Below are 23,872 nucleotides of genomic sequence, written 5' to 3'. Positions count from 1 at the left end.
TTTGATAAACAAGAAATGAAAGCTGCTTTGCTTAAATGTTGCCCAACTACTTTTGCACCAGATAACATCTATTATGAAGTGATTAAGCACCTTTCACTGTATGCTATGGATTAACTGCTCTACATGTTCAGCAAAATTTTCTCTAAGAACTTGTTGGGCAACATTTAAGCAAAGCAGCTTTCGTTTCTTGTTTATCAAATGGCCTGTTGTAGTCCCTTAAAGAGAACAGAATTTGTTGAAAAGCCAAACGGCTATTTTTTCTGGCAAAGTTAATTAAATTAAGGGGATAAAAATCCCTTATTATTTTACAACCAGTATGCAAAACTCTAAGATCGAAAACTACGATCTAAGAGTTTCATGCCGAAGAACTATCGGCGAATCCAAGCATAAGTGACCACCTGGTAGTACAGCACCAAGGCAACTCGAAGCAAAGGTGGAGCAAGCTTCCTCACTATCGTTGATATTTTCTCATAATGTAAAAACACAGCTCCTAGGAGATGTAATACTGCCATTACATTATGAGGAGAGGTCACTACCCAGACCGGTCTCATCAGTGAGTAGGTAGACCTGAATAATATCAAAGTTTAAGTGAAAAGAACTTACTATACAAATGACAGAAAGGTGTGCCCATATATTATAACTAAGATGAAAACCAAACGGCTATTTTTTCTGGCAAAGTTAATTAAATTAAGGGGATAAAAATCCCTTATTATTTTACAGCCATTATGCTCAACTCTAAGATTGAAAACTACGATCTAAGCGTTTCATGCCAAAGAACTATCGGCGAATCCAAGTGTAAGTGACCACCTGGTAGTACAACGCCAAGGCAAGTCGAAGCAAAGGTGAAACAAGCTCCCTCACTATCCTTGCAAGTTGCCTCGGTATTGTACTACCAGGTGGTCACTTATGCTTGGATTTGCCGATAGTTCTTCGGCATGAAACTCTTAGATCGTAGTTTTCGATCTTAGAGTTTCGCATACTGACTGTAAAATAATAAGGGGTTTTTATCCCCTTAATTTAGAACAGAATTTGTGTTTTCCTGCCTTACATTTTTTCCAAAAAATGTAAGGCAGGAATTTCTTTTAATGTTGCATGGTGATCAGCATTCATTTTGATAAAATTATGGAGATTACTACTGTGTTAAGAATAATTTCCTGACTTTTTGATCTACATATTAAGGTCGTCTGTAGTATAGGTATAGAAACAAGTTACATTACAATTCAACAGTAAGTCAAGCCATGGTGACACTATTTTGATCAATCATGTATTTAACTGGCCTGGCTTGTAGTGAGAAAATAAAATTCCTGATGGTACAATGATGATGACTGTTAGTTTTCACTATTATTATTTGTTTTCTTGCGTTTAAGTGTTTCAAGGTATGCTAGAATACCTCTCCCTTATCCTTACTCATGTTCGAAAATAGTTAGAAGTACCTACAAACACAGTAATTTATCTATCCTTGACCCCCTCTGCTACTATAATCTGCCTTAGCTAAATCCTATCCCTTCAGTGGCCGTTCCTTCAGTTGGTTATGAGTGCAAAGCTCAGCAAACAAAGAGTCTGCCTCAGGCTAGAGTCAATCCTCTTTGAATGCAAAATTTGGAATTAACTCCCTTTCAGAATTAAGAAAAATTTGTTTGATAATGCTGCGCCATCTTATTTGTTATACAAGAGAAATTTCCTTGTCATGGAGTTAACACACAGAATATTTTATGATTCTAGAATTTAGCAAACAGCAATCCCAATTACAAGTCCTTAACAAACCTATTCTACATGCAGCCATTTTAGTGATTTGCACCACTCACTGATTTTAGTGAGTGGTGCATTGATTATAAAGATCAGGCAGCTTTATAAGGTAAAGAAAACATGAATATTTATTCATTCTTTTGCTCAATATACATTTATCAAAAGTTCACTTAACTAAACTGAATTGCACTTGCATGTAACAATCATTAACTAGACAAAATAGAACTACAATCAATACATCACATTATGAGACAAAATCAAATTTAAGTTGTCCTGCTTCTACTCATGTAACACAATTAAGCAAGCGATTATCTCATTCATCTAAGGCTAACAGACAAAGGCATACCTCAAATTCAATGTCAAACTCTACTACTATACACTTTTAGAGTTGCAGTAATTTATTGATAGGTTTAGCACTAGAGTCCTGTTACTAATTATCAAGTCTTATCACATAATATATCAGCACCTTTCTGCACTTCAGCTTAGTTCAGAATACAATGGAACTAGAAAGATTTTACATTACCAACCATCCGGTTTGTGCGGTATCTTCTCCCAATCAGTCATTTGTGAGCACATGGCTTGTCACCTCATTCTATGGTCTGTTGTCTTCGGATATGACCCTCTAGAGACTACGTTCATGAATCACCCTCTTGCCGATGTGGGCGAAACTGCTCTGCTTGTACAGGTCCTTGTGATTCGGCAAGAAGCTTCGGTTCTCGCTGACTGTCTAGCTGTACCGTAGATATGCCTGGACTGGACCGCTGCCTGGTCGCTTAGCTGCCGCTGACCATCGTCCTTCCCGACCGCTCGTGTCACTTCTACCAGTTCCCGAAAGCTAAGGGGAGATGAAGAGAAAAAAGAGCCTCGAGCCTGCGCCACTAAGCTTCTTATACCTCCGTGTTTCTGCTCCCCCCCTATGTCACTGATTCCGCTCGGCACCTAAGTCCCTTGCACTCGGTACTATCTTCTCCATGTGGATGTCTCGCGTGCACCTCGGACCTCGTGAGTGCCTCGGGTTATGTCTTTAAGCCGATTTTTTCAATGTGAACTTCGATCTAACCTTTCCTATTCTAATATAATTCTCACAAAAATCTGATTCCTTTCAGTTATACATAGGACAGTTAACAATATAGCAAAACAGAAGAATTCACAAAACAAAAGACTAATACGTTATTTACAATTTCATTTGTACTTCTTTAGGAAAATTTATTTGTATCCTAGTTAAATTCCGAATGAAATGTTTTATGACAATTTAAACCTTTCACTCAAGATTTAACAGACCCAATTAGACTCCATCATTTTATAAAAATGGAAAATCCCAGTAAACTATCAACAAAATGCTCTGACTCGGCTCTCCTCTTTTATGGTTTCTTGAGAACACAAATATTATTTAGCAGCTGCCAGATATCATTCATCTGATTGGACTGGAAACATCCATTAGAGATGTCTTCCTAAAACACGAGCACTTATTATCGGTTTTCGTGTGATATGGAAAAAGCATATGACACTGCTCAGAGATTTGGAATATCAAAACACCTACACAACTTTGATCTAAGATGTACCTCCCTCCTTTTATCAAGGACTTTTTATCCAACTGAACCTCCCTTGTCCCAGTGGGAACCATTCTTTCTTCATCCTACATCCAAGAGGAGATAATCTGGCACAGTTCATTTTTAAATGTCATGCTTTTTTTAAAATCACAATTTTCAAAATTCAAAATTTTTAAAATCAAAGTTAACATGATATCTAAACAATGTCATCCAGCTGTACATAATGCCCTCTGTGTAGCTGAACTTTACCATCTTTTCATTTTTTATTTGTGCAGTATGAGGATTATAAAAAAAATATCAGCAAGCCACTGATCATCTTTCAAAATGGATGCTAACAAATGAGTTCAGATTTTTATCACAAAAATCTGCTTGTGTGTCTTTTTTTTCAGCAAATGTGGTATTTGCCCTGATCTAGGAATAAGACTAGGAGAAACTAATCTTTATTGTAACACAAGCCAAATTCATGATGCTTATATTTGACAAAAAAAAAAAACTTAGTGTTCCTGCGTATATGCCTGTTGTGTGAAAAGTGCTGACAGCAGTGAACACTCTTTGCACCCTGGCTTCCACCTCTTGAAGTGCTAACAGATGTTCATTGCTATCAAATTGTTTTGCATCAGTGTGCAAAGAGTCACTTACCAAATCAAAACTTGACTGGGCATGAAGTCTACACCTTTATTAGAGACAGTACACTACAATAACAATTGCAACTACAGCATTTCCAACTTCACTGAATCCTACTTGTCTTTATGTCAATTCAAACGAACCACCTTTGTCACTTTGATGCCAGCAGTGTCTGTGTTATTATTAACATCAGACCTCCAAGGAGTCAAAAGCTTCATCACAGAAGGTCTACACACTGATGCAAAACGATCGTGAAACTGTGCCTTAAACCTTATACAGCTTCCTGGAATGGTCTCTTGTTCTACCTTTGTCTCTTTCTTCTCTGTGAAAAATACCCATCACATTAATTAACCCCTCACCAACTTAATTTTTCAGTCATATCCCTTTTCCTTCTTCTGTTCACAAGGCTCTGCAAATTGCACTCTTTCAATCTATCTTCATATCCCATAGACCCAACACAGACTTAGTGAACCTTCTTGGACTCTCTAAATATATATGAAGATATCTGCATCCACTTGAAAACTAGGAGACAAGATCTGTGCACATTAATACATAGATATATATCTATGTATTCATTTTGATGTTCTCACAGTATTAGCAATTGACCCCTAAACTTCAAATCTCTGTCCCAATTATTTCGTAGATCTTTCATCTTTCAAAATTTCTCCATCAATTTCATCAGTCTCACAACTACCAAATTTTAAGTCTTTACACTTTGCAACATTAAGCTGATGGCTCCACTCATAAAATCTATTAAAAACTTTCTCTAAGGACACAGCATCTTCTTTGCTCCTCATGGTTCTTCCCAACTATTCATCATCTGCAAACAGCTGCACATCTCCAGTTAAGCTTGTCCCAGTATCATTAAGTACAAATTAAACAATGATCTGCAAACAGACCCTTGCAGCACTCTAGTGACTTTCCTGTTTTGCGATATCCTCCCCTGTGGTGTAACTAGAGCTTTTGCCACCCCTCTCAATACACATAAAAAAAAGTCAAAACAACGTATAGGGAAATAAATTAAAACACTATGTTTATTTTTGATTAAATTTTGGTTAATTTCAACATTCTAAAATGTTATTTTTCTTGTTTTCTGTTAGCAAAATCGTTGATGACATTGGCAAAGTCTATTTCATAGTAATGTAGGTAATTCTTAATCAATTTTATTTAGAAAAACTCCTCTCACAACTAGCAACACTTACACCATTGTGAGGAAAATTCACAGTAGTATTACAATACAGTTGGAACCGAGTTCTCGAGACTGTATTTTAGAATTAAGTGCAAAAGTTCAAAAAGGTTCAAAGTGCTGTTCCCCCTCCCCCCCCATATGCAGCCATCTGTTACAAATCTGGCAGCTAGTCAGCTATCCAACTCTCTAGTTTCTTATGTATTCCCTTCCATTTTAATTTAGTTACATGCTTATTGTGTGGCAGTCTATCAAAGGCCCTTGAAAAATCCAAGTATTCCACTGTATGCATCACCTTGTTTTAGTATGAAAGTCTTGCTAGTAGTAGTATGCTTTATCTTAACTCCAGACACAAACATTGGCCTATGATTTGTAGCCTGATTTTTATCACTGCACAAGCAAAATAAAATTCCTGTCAGACCATCCCATATGGTTGTTTTTTGTCCTCACTGGGAGATTTTGAACAACATTCATGAGACATGCATCTTTGTGGTTTGCAAACAAAAACATCCATAGAACCTCCAAATATGGGTAGATAACTATACAGATGATAACCATAGTATTCATGCATTCCACCATGCAGCTATTTCAAGTTCACAGAACAGAATACTCTGGTGTTGTTCCTGTCTATACAAATGGTTTAAAATCAGAGGCTCTGGTTGGGTCTTCGGCTGTCTTCCCAGACATCATAACATCTACTCAAGATCCCATTAGAATATAGCAGTTTACCACTGAGCTGCATGCCATAGAGCTTACATTAAATTACTGTAAATTGTAATTCTACCAAGAGGTGCATTATCTACGGAGGCTGTTCAATAAGTTATAAGACTATATTTATACAGAAAACAGATTACCTTTAATTGTCATCATTTACATGGTCTTTTTCGAAGTAACTACCGTGAGACGCGATGCATTTGTCCCAACGTTGCATCCACTTCTTAAACACATGTGAAAGTCTGTTTTTTGAAAGTTCTTTCAAAACCGCCTCTGCCGCTTTTACACATGCCTCGTTGCTTTCGAAATGGCGGCCTCTTAGTGGTTTCTTGACTGGAAACAGCCAGAAATCACATGGTGCGAGATCAGGACTGTATGGAGGGTGTGATAGGATATCTATGTTGTTCTTCTGCAAAATGTCCACTACACCACCAGCAATGGACGCTTCCTTTTGACGTGCTGTACCATTGTCCATAAAACATCTGCATAGTATGAGCCGTTTACAGTATTTCCAGGTTCTACAGCGTGTTGGTAAACAATGCCTTCGTAGTCGAAAAACATTATGGTCATAACTTTACCAGCTGATTTTACAGTTTTTGCTTTCTTGGGGGTAGGCGAAGACGGATGCTTCCATTCACTGCTTTGTTGTTTCATTGTAGGGTCATAGTGATATAACTTCATCTGCTGTAATGATGCGTTTTAAGAAGTTGTCGCCTTCTTGTTCCAGTCTTTCTTTCCATTCTGTGCACACATCCACTCGATGCTGCATTTGCTCCGGTGTCAAGATTTTGGGAATCCATCAGGCGCAAACACGTTTCAGTCCCAAATGTTCAGCCATGATTGAGTGAACACTTCCCACAGAAATATTCAAGACAACATGCAGCTGGCGTACTGTAATTCTGTGATCCTCCTTGATGATAATCGCTGCTGTGTTGATCATTGTCTCTGTGATGGACGTTGAAGGTCTTCCCTCACGTTCAAGATCCTCCACATTTTGCCTTCCTTCCTTAAAAGTTTTATGCCAGCGAAAAACACTTGCCCTCGACATTGCTTCATCGTGGAAAGCTTCGCGTATCATGTTAAAAGTGTCTGATGCTGATTTTTGCAAACGCACACAACATTTAATCGCATAACGCTGTTCCAAGGACGCTTCCATTTCGATGACTGGTCATGGCACGTAGGTGCACAGAAACAAGCTTGCGTTTAGTCACGTGACACTCTGGCACATCAGCCCGTATACGCCATCTGTCAGCCTCTTTTGTTAATACAGACAGCAACATTTCTTTATTCCACAGAAATTAATATTGTGATGAGTGGTTTCATGACAGTAAAATTAGTCTTATTACTTATTGAACAGCCCTCTTATATAGATCAGTGTAGGCAGTAAGAAGTTTAGAACACTTCAAAAACACATCCAGTACTTTCTCATTTTCATCTCCAATCTCTCAGTTAAAGAGACAACATTTGGACATATGCTTCTGTTAGTTCCCAATAGATTGCTCATTAAGGAAAATGAGGCTGTGGGTACTTTAGCTAGGTTAGCTTGTTTCTCAAGATATCATCTTCTACCCCCCCATAACACACTTTATTACAGGCAGATTATAAGACTAAACTTTTATCCCTGTGGCAAGCATTATGGAATAGAGAGATAACAAGCAGCTTTATCAGATGAATCCTGAATCAAATTATGCCAGTCTAGTCTATGTAAGGACCACAAAGAGGAAGTCTTATTTATTTATTTACCTCCATATAGGTCATAGTCATCTTACACACTCCTTCCCATTGAGTGGTGATTACATGCCTATGTGGTTTTGTAGAGTAATTTCATCTTTAAGACAAATCCTAATCGATTGTCTTCATTGCACATTAATGAGCACAGTCACTATTTTAATCATTATAAATTATGTTTTATTATAGACTGTACATATTGTATATAGATCCAATTTTTTTTCTACCTGTTTTTATACTGTTTTTTATATAATTTTTTTACGCTTGTTTTATAGGTGTTTTTATACAGTTTCTACACCTGTTTATGCACTGCATTAAATACCAGTTTTTTTCCTAGATATAAGTTATTTAAGTAGCTGTTACCTTGTTTACTGCTTTAACCTTTGTATTGGTGCAGTATTACTTTTGTTATCCATGCACTAGTAAACCACAGCAGGCCAATTCCTTATGATCCAGGTTTCAAGATTGTCCTTTTATAACTTACTATCTTAAACATTAATCTCCATTCCATTCTTCAATTGGGTAAGGACAACTTGGTGAAGTTCACTTTACCAACACACAGTTCTGTTATTTCTCATAGGTTCTCACTTCACTTTACCTTTGATAATACTTAGATCTTCTGTGAAGATCATATTTCTCTAATTGAACTGACTTGCATCTTTAACCTTTCCCAGCAAAACACATTGCCTCTATTATCTCAGCTTCCAACAGAAATGACAAAAAATCTATAGGGGTGAGAAGACAGTACTTCTTACCTATATGTATATATTTTTTAGAATCTGTATGCTTTTCACCTATAAATTTTTTTTAAAGCATGTTCAACATCCATGCACAATGTTAGAGATTGTTAAATAAAAGAATGTCTTTCATTTATTCATTCATAGTACCTATATTTGATTTCATATTTAAATTAGGATTTGCTGGTGCCAATTGTGAACTTAATATAGATGAATGCCAGTCAACACCATGTCAGAATAATGGGTCCTGCACTGATGAAATCAATTCTTATTCTTGTGACTGTACTGGAACAGGTAATGTTTAAAAGAAAATTTTTAAATATTGAAAGCAAAATGATGATTACAGGTAATTAACTTATTTAAATATATATGTTTTACTGAATTTAGTATGATACTGGTAAATCTTTTTATCCTTATTAATCAGATTTATCCTCTTCTGTGTAGCATTGAGATCTTAGAGAGGTTTTGGTGGCCCCAGATGGGTGAGCAGGTTGTATGGTTGGACAAATATAAACATAAATGGATGAAATACATTGAAAGAATGAAAACAGAATGATTACCAAAACAAGTACTAAATTACAAACCATTAGGAAAAAGAAAACCAGGACGTTCTCTAAAGAGATTCAACAATGACTTCTAAGGCCTAAACAGGCCAATCTAGGCCCAAATCCTTGAGGGTTGGATAATCCTTCAAGGATTTGGGATTACCCAAATGAGAGGATTAGGGTAATCTTAAACAGAAACACTAAGTTTCTTGGAGTCTAAAAATGCAATATGTGTTTGCACCAGGAGAAGTTGGAAGTGTAATTTAATTCAGAAAAGAAATCTGATTGTGTTTGGAGATCTGGATATTATCAAAGGTAAGGGAAGTGATATGAAATGTTGCTTGTGAGAAATTAGACAAAAAAGTAAGACAACTAGTTAATTTTAATGTACTACTTAAGACGTATGGACAGACTTATGTGTTCGTCGAACATGTTGTTTATTATTTTAACGGTATAATAGAACACAGAAACTAAGTAAATAATTTATTGACTTGATGCTGATATTTCGCTGGTATTATAACCAGCATCTTCAGAGCACAAAAACACTGTTTGTCACAATACGCGAGACTAAAACAACATGGTGTACTTAACCCAAATTGTAGCAGCAACACAAAGACTAGAGTCCTGATTTTGGCGCCCTCTATCTGAAAAAAAAAAAAAAAAAAAAAAAAAAAACACTATCATATATTACTAGAGTCCTAGAAAAGTGCTAGTTTTTTCTTAATATGACTGTCTCCCAGATCTTCGGCAAGTTAATACAGCCATATTTGTTGAGATTTGGAGTGTGTTTTAGGGCTTCTGTCGCCTCTAAGAACAATCTCTCTGATTTATATGGGTTTCTGTGTAGTACTTTTGTGTTTTTCCAGTTGATCCTGTGTGCAGGGGTATCCAGAGCATGGTCTGCTAGGCCCGACTTCCCATAATGATATTTTCGGACGTATCGTTTATGTTCGCTGATGCGGATATTCACAGTTCTTCCTGTTTGACCGTAGTAGGCTTGATTGCATGAGCAGGGTACTTGGTAGACTCCTGGATGTGATAAAGGAGGAATGCTGTCCTTGGGTGAGCGGATGAGGGTGGCTAATTTGCTACATGGTCTGAATGTGGTGCGTAGTTTATGTTTATTGAGGATTCTTGAGATCTTTTCGGATGTGCCTTTAACGTAGGGGATGGTGACTGTTTTGTTGTAGTTCTCTGTGGTAGATGGTGGGAGGGGTTTCTTAGGAGTGTTTAGTATTTTGTTTATTTTTTGTGGATTGTAGCCGTTGGCCAAGAAGGTGTGGCGTAAGTGAGTCAGTTCAGCAGTCAGAGCCTTGTCATTTGAACAGATTGCTCTCGCTCTATGGGTTAGCGTTTTTAATATGCCATATTGTTGAGAAGGATGATGGTGTGATTGTTTGTGTAAGTATCTGCCTGTATGTGTGGGTTTTCTGAAAACTGAAAATGATAAGGAACCATCTGGGAGACGTGTGATGAGTGTATCCAGGAAGGGCAGACAGTTGTGGGCTTCCAGTTCCATAGTAAAGTGGATTTTTGGATGTTGGCTATTTAAATGTGCTAAGAATGTTTTCAATGTCTCAGGGCCATGTGGCCAAATAGCAAGCACTCTAGGATTTTCTAGGACTCTAGTAATATATGATAGTGTTTTTTTTTTTTTTTTTTTTTTTTTTTTTTTTTTTTTTTTTTTTTCAGATAGAGGGCACCAAAATCAGGACTCTAGTCTTTGTGTTGCTGCTACAATTTGGGTTAAGTACACCATGTTGTTTTAGTCTCGCGTATTGTGACAAACAGTGTTTTTGTGCTCTGAAGATGCTGGTTATAATACCAGCGAAATATCAGCATCAAGTCAATAAATTAATTATTTACTTAGTTTCTGTGTTCTATTATACCGTTAAAATAATAAACAACATGTACTACTTAAGAGTTTAAAATACCACTAAATGTGATATCATAGTTTTGATCTAGAAAATTCACAGCACAAAATTTTCCATTAATTTCTAATTTAAAAAAAAATGCTATCAGATTTTACCTTTGATTATGATTTTACACACTATAATATAAGACTTTTGAAATAGAACTAAAATTTAGTTTCAGATTTCAGAGTAAGCAATGAATGCTTGCCAATATTTTAACAAACTTAAAAGTGTAACTTACCATATTCAATAAAAGTGTGTGGTTATCTAAACTGAGATAGAATTTAAAAGGGAAATATATGTTCTTTATTTTCAAACAGGTTTTGTTATTTATGCAGGTAAACTAATCTGCAGTTTGGAGAAGATATACTCATTGAACATTTAAACAGTATACAGTAACTTTCGCTTATCACAAGCTCATAATGACTGCAGGAATATTTTGTTATAAAGCAGGGCCTCTGAGAGGAAGTTTATCAGGAGATACAAAGTTTCTTTTGGGGTCCCTTCCCCATTTATATGGCATGCAACAGTCACACAGCTCACCCACCAGTACTACAGCATGGTAGTTTGGCCCATTTTCACATGCATCATCCCCTGTACCTTGTTTTGCCTGGGGTTCACACAGCTGGAGACCAAGTTCCCATGATGATGGTCAGGCATTGCAAACACCTTCCATGGGCCAAGGAATGTTGGCAATGGACCCTCAACAGCTGGAATAAGGTTGTCTGGGGTGATAAGTCCTATTTCCTTCTGCACCATGCTGATGGTTTGCATTTTGACATAAACAGCATGAGGCCCTATTCCGTTGTTGCACAGTTAGGATTCAAGAGATGATGGAGGTGGTGTTATGGTCTGGGAAGCTTTTTCCTAGCATGTCCTAAGTCTGTTGGTTATAATCCCACAAACACAGAATGATGAACACTACAGGGACCCACTAGCTGACCATCTCCATGCATATCTGCAGGAGGTTGACCCTGACCACAGTACCATCTTTCAACAGGACAGTGCATTGTCATTGGGCTCATACAACTACTGAGTGGTTGGAGAAATATGAACAAATTCACCACATTGCCTTGACCCCCAAATTCCCCTGACTGTAATTTAGTGGATCATGTGCAGAATATGCTAGAATGGGGTGTGAGAACTGCTGATCCTCCTCCATGGAATGAGTGTGAACTGATGGAGTTGTGGACATGGGTTGAGTTATGCATGGAGGATGTTTGACACCTTGTGGAATCTGTTCCTATGCATCCACGAGCTGAGATGACACAGGTTGACCAACGAGATATTAGGGGTCTTCTTGATGCAAAGCAAACTCAGTTTATGTAGACTTACACAAAATGAGGATCCTATTCTTCACACAATATATGTAAACATTTTCTGAAATCCCAGGAAATTTCCAACTCCCTTCCTTTCACTTCCAGGCCCAGGTAATATGTACTCCCTGCACACACACACACACCTCTCATGGGCTCCCCTGTTATAGAGCATAGTTGAATTAGCTCATTTGTGGATACAATAGTTTCTTGTAATTTTTCCTTGAACTCTTGAAGGTGGCTCCTGCTAATGACCATACCAACTGATACTTCAAGATTCATATTTTGGGTTGTAACTGGAATTTAAAACTTTGTTCTCTCATCTCATTTTTGCTATTGTTGATTTTCTTGTTCTCTTCAATCATCATTTAATAACTTACTTTAAGAAAATACTTTTTTATGTAACTACTTTTTTCTTCAGACATGCCCCAAAAAAACATTGAAAAATAAACAGTGATTGATTAGGAAGTCATTCATTTGTTAAAATTAAACTTTGAAGCATGGTGATGTTTAAATAAATCATCAGCATACCTCTTTAAAGATTTTACACTCATGTATATTTATATATTGATAATTAGGCATAAATTATTCTTGACAAAGTTAACAAGATCAGTAATTACAGAAGACTTCAACTCAATCCTAGCAAGACAAAGATTATGGTTCTGAAAGGAAATACAAACAGAGAAGCTCTTGAGAAACAAGTGTACCTTAATGGAGAAAGAATTGAGGAAGTCAGCAAGTTTGAGTACCTGGGATCCATTATTAATGTGAAGAATTGCTGTTCAGAAGACGTCAGAAAAAGGTTAGGAATTGCTAAAGCAACAGTCAGAGACCTATCTAAAATCTGGAAGGATGGATCTATCTCCATGGAAACAAAGTTGAGGATTTTGGATGCAATAGTTTTTCCAACAGCAACTTATGGATGTGAGACTTGGAACCTAAAGAAGTCAGATAAGAAACGGATATCTTCTTTTGAGATGTGGTGTTACAGAAGGCTGAGGATATCATATACTGAAAGGCATACAAATGAATGGGTGTTAGAAAAGATCAGCAGAACTTTAAGGTTTCTTAAGGACATTGACAGAAGAAAGTTAAAATATTTTGGACACATACAAAGGATGAATGGGGGACTTCTCAAAACAGTAATAGAAGATAAAGTTCCTGGAAAAAGAGGCAGGGATAGACCATCAATGAGATGGATGGATGGCATGTGTGGAGTGACTGATCTTCAGAGAGTTGAGGCCACCAGAAAAGCAAACAACAGGACTACATGGCGAGGCCTGGCACATCACCGAGCATCGGAGTGACCATATGGCATCTGTAGATGCCCAGTGAAGTGAAGAAGAAGAAGGCATAAAAACAAATACAGTCTTTAACTAAGACTGTATTTAACTTTAACTAAATGACTTAAGAGTCTTTAACTAAATTGAATAACTACTATAATAAATTTGGCATGAAAATCAACAATATAAAGATAAAAACTGAAAATAGGCTAGAATGTAGAAATCATTGCCTCCAATCTCAGTGGAGAACCTTTCTTCCTTCCTTCTCCAATTTGGAAGTTAGCAATCATGGTACACTGGAGTGTCTGTTCTGCCTTCCTTTTGATCCCATAATAGCTCTTGTTACTCATTTATTTCTTTACCTCATCAACCCAAGAAGTTCTTGGTTTACCAAGAGATCTTCTCTATAATTTTCCCTCCTTTATTTCCAGAGATGTTTTTCCTGCTGATTCTCTTAATATGTATCCTGTCATCTTGCATTTTCTCTTTATAAGGTCTTTCATGAATGCTCTTTTGGTTCCTATTAACTTTAATACCTCTTCATTAGTTTTTTTTCTCCTTGCAAGGAATCTTCAGTGCTCTCCCATAGTACTACATCTCAAAGGCCTGCAATTTCCTGATTATGGAATTTGTATATATCCATGTTTCACATCCATAATTCAACATGAACCATTCATAGGATTTTATTATTCTGCCATATTAAAATGGAAAATTAAATATGGAAATAGACAACAGAATTAGCAATGCTGGTAGAAAATCATTTAAATCTGAGAGTTGGGTTAGAAATCAAATTAAGTTCCTTCCTAATAAAGATATTAGGAAGGAAATTCACATAGCATTGTAATCAAAGCTAATTTTGAGGTAGCATGGTCACTTAACCATTGATGGGGGGGAGGGAAGAAAGTTTAGCATACCAGATGTTTGAAACCAGGATGGCAGGATAAACTACCAGAGGAAGATCTTCTAGGAGTGCCATAGAAGTCCAAAAGTATCATCAAAGCAATTTTTAAGATGTTCTGGTTCTGTCTATTCTGTTTACATGATGTAATAATTTTTGTCTATATTGCTGGATTCTGTATTATAGATATTGTATTTAGTTTATTCATTATATCTTTGCTTTTTATCTGGTCCAGTAACAGATGTCCTGCAGTTCTTCTCATAAATTTTATTTTAACTGATGTAAGTCATTGTTCATCTCATTTTCTGATGTCCAAGCTTCACTTCCATTGGTCTTGCAAATGTTTTGTATGCTTTAATTCTGTTTTTTAAATTAAAAATTGATTATATTAAATGCTCTGCTGTACTTTTCAATTTTATTATTGTCAGTTTCTTCTTTTAAGTCAGATTATAACTAAGATAGTTAAAGCAGTTTTCTGTGTAAAATTAGCTACCCTTATCTGCTTCCACTAAAGACAAAGTCCCTCCTTTCTCAGTTTCTGCTGTACATAGAGTTCATTATTATAAACTAAAATAATCACCCGACATTTCGACCTTCATATCAAGGTCATCATCTAGAGCAGGGTTTCTCAAACTTTTTCTGTGATGGAACCCTTCACAAATCCTGAAATTTTCACTGAACACCTTGGTTAGTTTGTAATGTATTAATTAATAATTAATTGGTAATTTAGCTGATTTTTTATTAATGATTGATAATTAATTTTTAATTAATAATTAATTTAACGCCAATTAAACCACCATTAAATTAATTTGTGCTGATTTTCATTGACATATCCTATTCTGATCACCAAAAATTTATATTATAAGTGTTTAAAAATATGCCACTTAGTCACTGACATTTGCTACACAGATGTCATTTTCTTCAGTTTTGAGAACAAAGGATATGCCACTCATTGTTATAATCCACTTGCGGGCAGTTTTTATGACCCATCATGAACAGCGGTACTCCCTTTCCCAAATGTTGAAAGGTTTCGATGTGTAAAAATTAACGATACACAGATGTTATTAGGCGTTCTGGGTCTGAGCTTTTTGACATATTAATGAATATTATTCTCCTCAGAATATTTCTGCTATAAAATATTTATTAATGAAAAATGCTTAGAAAACTAAAATGACAAATTCCAGAACTTCTTGCAGAACACAGTTTGAGAAACCCTGATCTAGAGTACATGCATATATAAAGAAACAAGCCATCTTACAAACTACATAGCATGCTTAAGTTATTAATTTGGTTAAGTTGGGCTACTATGGGTAGTCATGAAGATTAACAGCTATTCTCATGGAAGAACTTAAAAAAAATGCATCTGCCATCATGACTATGGTTAAATGGGCCTTGCAGACCATGCTTTGGATACAGCTGATAGAATCAATTTGAAAAAGACCACTATGCTCTATTGCAGCAAATTTAGAAGAGAAATACCAATTTTAGAATCTGCTACTGTGCTCGAAAATCAGCCTAATTTGAATAAATATGATTGCATGAAACTTCCCAAAATAACACTAATACCCTATGATTCCCTTTTACATCTTAGGCCACCAACAGGTGCCTTTCTGCCTAGACTTTCATCTATGTATAGCACTTAATTTTGTGTTGCTTTTGTTTGTGTGTGTGTGTGTTACATCTCATATTGTAATTCTAAAAATTGGAAAAATTTTTTAGCAATAAGGTTTATTTAAATGATGCACAGAATATTGAAATTCATCTTCATTATTAGCCAGGAATATGTGATGTGTTTATTGCTACTTCATGAGATATTTCCATCAACTGTTACTCTCTGTCTGACAATGGGATTCATATAAAAATTTTAAATTAATAATGAAGACAAAGTGCTTCCCCCCCCCCCCCCCACAGTTTATCAGTTTCCAGTATGCTAATATTTCAATTCCCAGTTTCACTGTTTTGAGATTATATCCAAAAAGATTGTAGATCGTTACTATTATTTGGTTTTTTGACAATAAAAAACACTTTATTGTCATTGAGTGTTTTTAAACGTTGATCTCTGTTCACACAGAAGCTTTCCTGTAGTAAATGTATTGATTTATTGAATTCTTCATTAAACAAACTTTTCAATTAGCAATTTTAAAGAAAAGTAATCATCTGCCCAGGAGGACCTGCATTTTCAGGATCCATTGTGTTTGTCACCTATCTTATCACTATAATGACTCTGGTTTGTCTTTTATAATATTTGCAATATGTTTTCTAACCACCATTTTGAATATCAATTCCATGTTAATTTTTACAGGTGCTTTTTTTTTTTTTTTTTTATATGAACTGGAGTAACTAGTGCAAGATTCTGATGGGTTCTTTCCCATCCTATATTCTTTTCAGGAAATCTGCAAGTCTTGGTTTAAGAGTTTCATCAGTTTCGTTTTTGAAAAGTTCCATGTTAATGCCATTTTTTTTTTAAATTTATTGTTTTTAAGTTATTTAATATAACTTCAATTCCTGTATAGAAATATATTGTACCAGGTTATTTGGAATTGCAGTATTTGCAGTTCTTTCATAGTAAACTCTGAAAATATTGTAGCCATGTGGTTTTATCATTTCCCAAAATATAAGATCTGATAGTATTGTAGTACTGTCAAATAATACTGATTTGGAAAAAAATTGTTCATAGAAAGTTAGTAATAATGTAAACCTAGTCATGTTGTGCTATCATGGTATCTACAAGGATGTGCTGGAAAGTTATGATAATCACCATTAAGGAATTGAAGTAGAACCATATAACTTGCACATTATTCTACATGTTCCCCACGAAGTGTTATACACTTTTTACAATGCTGCTGCATCATTTGCAATCCTCTGAGGAAAAAAGAGTTTCCCTTGTTGCACAAACCAGTTCTCGGTTGCAGATATGATTTCATCATTTGTGGTAAATTTTGTTCCTTTCAAGTGTATCTTTAAATTTGCCAATAGGAAATAGTCAGATTAGACAAGGTCTGGCAAATCGGGTGGGTGAGGCAGACATTGAAAGCCCAAGTTGTGTATTATCTGTTGGGTTTCATGAGCAGTGCGAGTAAGTGCATTGCTGCAAAAACAACATGTTTCTGCTCAAGTTCCTGTGGCATTTATCTCTGATATGAAGGTCGAAATGTCAGATGATTATTTTGATTTATATTAAACTGAAGTTTTACTAAAATGCAGTAGTTGTTTTCATAATTTTTTTAAAAATGAATGCATATCAAGGAACTATGGCAGAAAGAATTCAAGGATTTGATGACAAATGGATACCACATAATAAAAGTATTACTGTTTAATGATAAAATTAACTTATGTTTCAAGATCTATCATTGGAGCTGTAACAGACAAGTGAAGAGTGAAGAATTTTCATTTAAATTAGTTGGCATACTTATCATGGCCAATTGCAAAATGTACGTGAATAACTGTTAGCTATTTTAAAATTGTAAGATTTAATAATGGTAAATTAATGTATTGTTATGACTACACAAACACTAATGAATTACATAAACAATGGGATTAAAATTACACTGAGAAAATTAATACAAAATAATATTAAAGAGGAGCAGAAATAACAGCATTCCACCTATGCTTTTGAATCTCTCCAGCAGCAGCAATGCAATTTTATTAAGATCTTTTAATTAGCAGCTGCTGTGACCTGAATTATGCAATGATAATCATCTTCTGCCTAAAAGACATATGGAAACATATGTGCCACAGCAGGATTCAAATTCTGTTGGTTGGAGAGTAAAGATGCTATCTGTTCAGACAACTAAGCCAACCTTGTGGAAAAAAAAAAAAAAAAAAAAACCTTATTCTATCCTTTAAACTAAACATATTTGATTGTTTAATAATTAAAAATACAAACTTATTTAATACTGACCATTTACAAACATCTTACATTATTGCCTACCAGCTTCGCTAGCAAACTGTCTAGCTTTTTCAAGGCATTTACAGAAAGACATAAAACCTAGTAAATGCAAATTAAAAGGAACATAAAAACATTGTAAACAAACTAGTAGCTAAGGTTACACGTTTGCATGACAGAGACTGAAAGGACTTATTGTTCTTATTCATTATTACGCATGTGTGTTTGTTGTAAACGTGTAATGTGTTTACCGGCTAGCTGTAGTTCAGGTGGATTCAGAGAGAGGATCAGGTTTTTCCACGAACTGTTTAGGATTGCACCCTGATTTCAAGGAAGCCAATAGTGTTAATAACCAGCAGAAACCTCAACAGAAATCAGGGTGCAATCCTAAACAGTTCGTGGAAAAACCTGATCCTCTCTCTGAATCCACCTGAACTACAGCTAGCCGGTAATCACATTACATGTTTACAACAAACACACATGCGTGATAATGAATAAGAACAATAAGTCCTTTCAGTCTCTGTCACGCGAACGTGTAACCTTAGCTACTAGTTTGTTTACAACGTTTTTATGTTCCTTTGAATTTGCATTTACTAGTTTTTATGTCTTCCTGTAAACACCTTGAAAAAGCTAGCCAGTTTGCTGGCGAAACTGGTAGGCTATAATATAAGATGTTTGTAAATGGTCACTATTAAATAAGTTTGTGTTTTTAATTATTCTATTCTTGTTTTAGTGTACATTACATCCCATATAATGCTGAGTTACTAAATAGCTGTTTCTGTGAATTGAATTGTTTTACAAATGGCTCAATCAGTTAAGATACAATAGGGCAGATCAACTAAGGTCCATATATTTTTCCTTTCTTCCTCATTGGCTGATAGAAATTTTTTTTCACTTGGTTACAAAATGAAAAAACTTTCACTTCGTATTCTCTGATCCAGAGTATTTTAATAATGTGATGATACATCCTTTTACTACTTGTATGTGAAAAAAAGATATGACTTTTGCATTGATTCAACCTTGGTGGTATCTTCTGGGGACTAGCTCTCATTAATGAGACCTCAATTAAAGTCAAATCTGGTCTGGTGGTGGCCCTCCCCATAATATTTTTGCATTATAGGAAGGGTCACTACCCATAATGTTAATGAGGCAACTGATGTGAAGTCAACAGCTTCTATGTAGAAGTTGCCTTGTTGCAAATATACTTCACATTCACAAACTTTTCTTATACTTGTCTAAATAATTAAAGAAGAATGTAATTTCTTGTCAAATATAATTTACAGTTTAACCAAGTGAAAACATTTTTTATGACTGGAAAAGTGAGTTTTTTTAACTCATGAGGAAGAAAGAATATAAATGTAGCTAATGTTTTTTTCTCTTATTTTTTTACAACTTTCACAAAGCCTCTTGAAATTGAAGAAATGTAAACTGTTAATTTTATCTATTAAACAGTAATTATTTTTTAACCTATTTATTTTGATTGTGTTATTTGAAGATTTTTAATAGGCTATTGAAAGTGATATTACTGTGTTTATTCCTAACCTAAAAGAATCCTATGTTATCATCTAAAATTCCAGGAATTTTTTTATTGTAAAACCTGTGGAGTATCCATAACTCTAGAATAACATGCATGCCACAGTAAATAACTTTTTTATTATGTAAATATTTTGTCATATGTCTCATATGACATCAGTACAATTATTGAACAAGACTACGGTGGTATTGTTTTCGTTAGCTTTGGTTATTTCATAGTTATTTCATCTTATTCCTTAAGATGAAATAACTATGTTATTTCATCTTAAGGAATTCAGGACTTTTAATTAAGATAGTGGAATATTCAATTCTGATGGTTGGATATCTTAGATGCTAAATCATATGATTGGAAAATAAATTTACTGTTTCATGATCACAATACATACTTCCAGCTTAATAATGATCCTATAAAAGTCAGCTCAAAAAATTCATCAAGTTATTGGATGAAACTGCATCCATGGATCAAGAAACCATCAAAAGACTCATAACATATCATGCAAGACCTCCTAGAATATATATGGTTCACTAAAATTACATAAAAGTAACTGTCCACTTAGATCTGTTGTAGATTCTATAGACAGTCCTATGTATAAAATATCTAGTGTAACTTTTTCTGTCCCCTCATTGGTCACTCAGCTTCTTCGATAAATTCCATAGAATTTCATACAAAAATAAAAGACATTAACTAGCAGATACAGACACGTTAGTAAGCTTTGACATTCTCTCTCTCTCTCTCTCTCTTTCTTTACTAATATCCCTCACAAAGAGACAATAGAATTTTAACCCAAAAATTTCCATCGGACATAGTGGAATTATTCAAATTTGCAATTATATCAGGTTACTTCACATGGAAAGATAAAATACATAAACAAGAGGAAGGAACAGCAGTAGCCTCACCCTAACTTAGCCAACTTTTTTCTTGAACACCTAGAAGAAAGAATTTTCACTCTTGAATTTTCACCTGAAACCATCTTTGCAGTTTGGAGTCACACAGAACCAAAATTCTAGTTATTTTTACAAAAAATCAACACCCTACATCTGCCTATCTAGTTCACACAAGAAAAAAATTATCAAAAGGTATTTCCTTTCTTGATGTACACCATCCAGCATAAAAAAGATGGATCCATTTCCACTTCTGTCTACTGAAAATCAACTTTTTCAGGTCGTTATATTCACAATACATCAGCTCACCGTCCATCTCAAAAATATGGCATCATAAAATCTAAAATCCATCATCATAAAATCCAGAGCACACACGATTTGTTCTTCTGAAGAATCTCTAAAACAAGAAGTGGGAATTGTCAAAGATACAGCCTTACTAAATGGATATAATCCAATAATCACCCCAAAAATAATTAACCACTCTCATACAAATCAACCCAAACAAAAAGAAGCCCACAAGTCTCCTATACCATTAAGGGCATCTCTGAACATATAGCAAAAATTATGAAAAAATATCAACTCATTGCTACTACCTATGAGCTCATCATCCAAATTCACAACTTTCTTCCTTCTCCAAAAGACAAACTCTCACCAATGATGCTACCTGGCATAAAAGAAGTACTATGTTCGTGTAACTTGTCTTACTATGGACAAACAGAAAGATCTATAAATAAGCGTATCTCTGAACACCAAGACCACATCATTCTTGTCAAACCTCAAGAATCTGATATTGCACAACATGCAATTGAAATTGCTAATCATAGGATCCACTGGTAAAATGCTAAGCTGCTACATAGATCAATATATACACATGAACATTTATATAAAAAAAGTGCTGAAGCCATGCTTCATAGACTTAATAGGAACAACTGCCTCATTATTTCAAAAGTTTGGGAAATTGTTATCCTCAGTTAAATTTATGAAAGTAAAACTAATTAAATTAAATTATAATATAACAAATAAATTTTAAAGCTAGATTTTTGTGATTGCTATAAAATCTAGTGTTATGTGAATCAGTATGAAATCAATATGAAATATGAAATCAATTTCTGATTTAAAGCAGATGGTACAATCAAGAATATATATTTCATTGTTTTCCTAATGAATTTTAAATTAACAGCACAGTAATCTCATGAACACAGATTTCCATAAAATACTCTATATTCCATAGTACTACCCTAGAAGAAACTTGATCTTACTTCTAAAATAAAAGATGAGAGAAGCAAAAAAATGAGAAATGAGATTTTTTATTTGGTTCCCACCCATGAAAGGTTATTAATAAACTTATATGGGTGGGAACCAAATAAAAAATCTACAAATTTGTACCTTGGGTGGGCTAAGGATTTTTCTTTCACATTTATCAAACATACAAGGGTGGTCTGAAAAGTTCTCGACCATAGACGGCAACACTATTTGCAAGATTTTTTTTTCTAAGTTAGTATATCTGTCATAAGCATCCATGGAAATTGCAAGTCATTCTGTCAAGTAGTTTGTTTTATACAGCTATCTGAAGCAAAAGTGTTGTCTGTATCCCTTGAAATGGATAAAATTAAGTATCGTGTGGTTATAAAATTCTTTATAAAAGAAGGTTTCATGCCAAAAGAAATTCATTCAAAGTTCATAAAAGTTTATGGGCACTCTTCTCCTTCATTTTCAACAATTAAGAAATGGGCTGCCGAGTTTAAACATGGCCATACCAGGCTTGATGATGATCCACGTGAAGAATGTCCAAAAAGTGTAACAACACCAGAAATCATTGATCGAGTGGACGTTATGGTATTGGTTGACTGGCGAGTCAAAAATGTATGAAATTGCTGAGACTATAGGCATTTCAAAAGAATGTGGAGAATATAAAGAATTGTACATGAAAAAGCTTTGCACAAGATGGGTGCTGCACTTGCTCACAGCAGATCAAAAAACGCACTCGCATGAAAATCTCTGAACAGCGCTTGGAGCATTTTAACAAGAATAAAACTGATTTTGTGCATTGATTTATTACTATGGATGATATGTGGATTCACCATTACACACCAGAATCAACAGCAGTCAAAACAATGGACAGAAGCCAGTTGTTCAATGCCGAAGAAGACAAAGTCGGGTCCATCAGCAGGAAAGGTCATGGCATCGGTGTTTTCGGATGCTAAAGGCACTTTGTTATTAATTATCTTGAAAAGTGTAAAACAATAACTGGGGAGTATTATTCCAGTCTTTTAACCAAACTAGATGAAAAAATTCTTGAGAAAAGACCTGGTTTACAGAAGAAAAAAATCGTCTTTCATCAGGACAATGCACCTGCCCACAAAAGTGTTCAGGCAATGAGAAAATTAAGGGATCTGCACTATGAATTGTTGGAACATTCACCCTATTCCCCAGATTTGGCACCCTCTGACTTCTTTCTCTTCCCAAAATTAAAACTCTTCGTCGCTGGTCAGCATTTTTCTTCAAATCAAGAAGTGATTGTGGCTGTAGAGGGGTATTTAGCAGATCTTACTGAGAACCACTACAGGGATAGGATAATGGTGCTGAAGCATCGCTGGAATAAATGTATTAGTCTTAAGGGAGATTATGTTGAAAAATAAAAATAATTTTGAAATTATAAATTCGTTTTTTATTGTTAGGCTGAGAACGTTTCAGACCACCCTTGTGTGTGTATATATATATATATTGTAATTTTTTATTTATTTTTACATCGGTCCAGAAACCCTGCTCTAGAGACCAAACATGGAGCTTTTTTTCAAGCGACTTCAGGCAGTGATTGTCCCACCTGGGTGATGAAATTCATCTCCCACCTAAAGACAAGCACAAACATCCATTTTCACACAGATTCAAACCTGCAACCTGTTGGTTAGAGTTTGGTCCACTAACCACTTGGCCAAACCAGCCTTAAATTTCCTGATTCAGGCTGCTATGAGGACACCGCACAATTAAGTTTACATTATTAATAATCTCCTATCAACAATTTTCTTCCAAATTAGTCTATTACTTGTCCATACTCCAATACCATTTTCTCCAATGCCTTTTTCCATTTTCTGTATATAACATTTTGTTCTTCTAATGCACTTCTGACTGAATCAATCCAGCTAGACCTTGGTATGTTCCTCTGGGTCTTTTTCCTGCCATCTTGGCATCAAACACTTGTTTTGCTAACTTTTCCTCTCCCATTCTATTTAATTGACCATACCACATTAGATTAGCTCTGTTACACTTCTTGAATGCTAACGATGTCATGTTCCTTCATAATGTCTTCATTTTTAATGATTATACCATTGTT

The 23,872-nt window shown here is 35.1% G+C and overlaps 1 protein-coding gene across 1 annotated transcript in view; it reads left to right on the top strand.

Moving 5' to 3' along the window:
• crb (cell polarity complex component crumbs) overlaps window positions 1-23,872 on the top strand; it is a 439,435-nt gene that overhangs the window by 122,693 nt on the left and 292,870 nt on the right. Inside the window, exon 5 of the mRNA XM_090397137.1 lies at window positions 8,463-8,579. Within this exon, the coding sequence (XP_090253263.1) occupies window positions 8,463-8,579 (117 nt within the window). The remainder of the gene's footprint in view (window positions 1-8,462; window positions 8,580-23,872) is intronic.

This window comes from Typopeltis vanoorti, chromosome 8 (assembly GCF_054136105.1).
Source record: "Typopeltis vanoorti isolate ZY-2024b chromosome 8, IOZ_Tvanoo_1.0, whole genome shotgun sequence".
Classification (NCBI taxonomy): Eukaryota; Metazoa; Arthropoda; class Arachnida; order Uropygi; family Thelyphonidae; genus Typopeltis; species Typopeltis vanoorti.
This window is presented reverse-complemented; position numbering and strand designations above follow the sequence as displayed.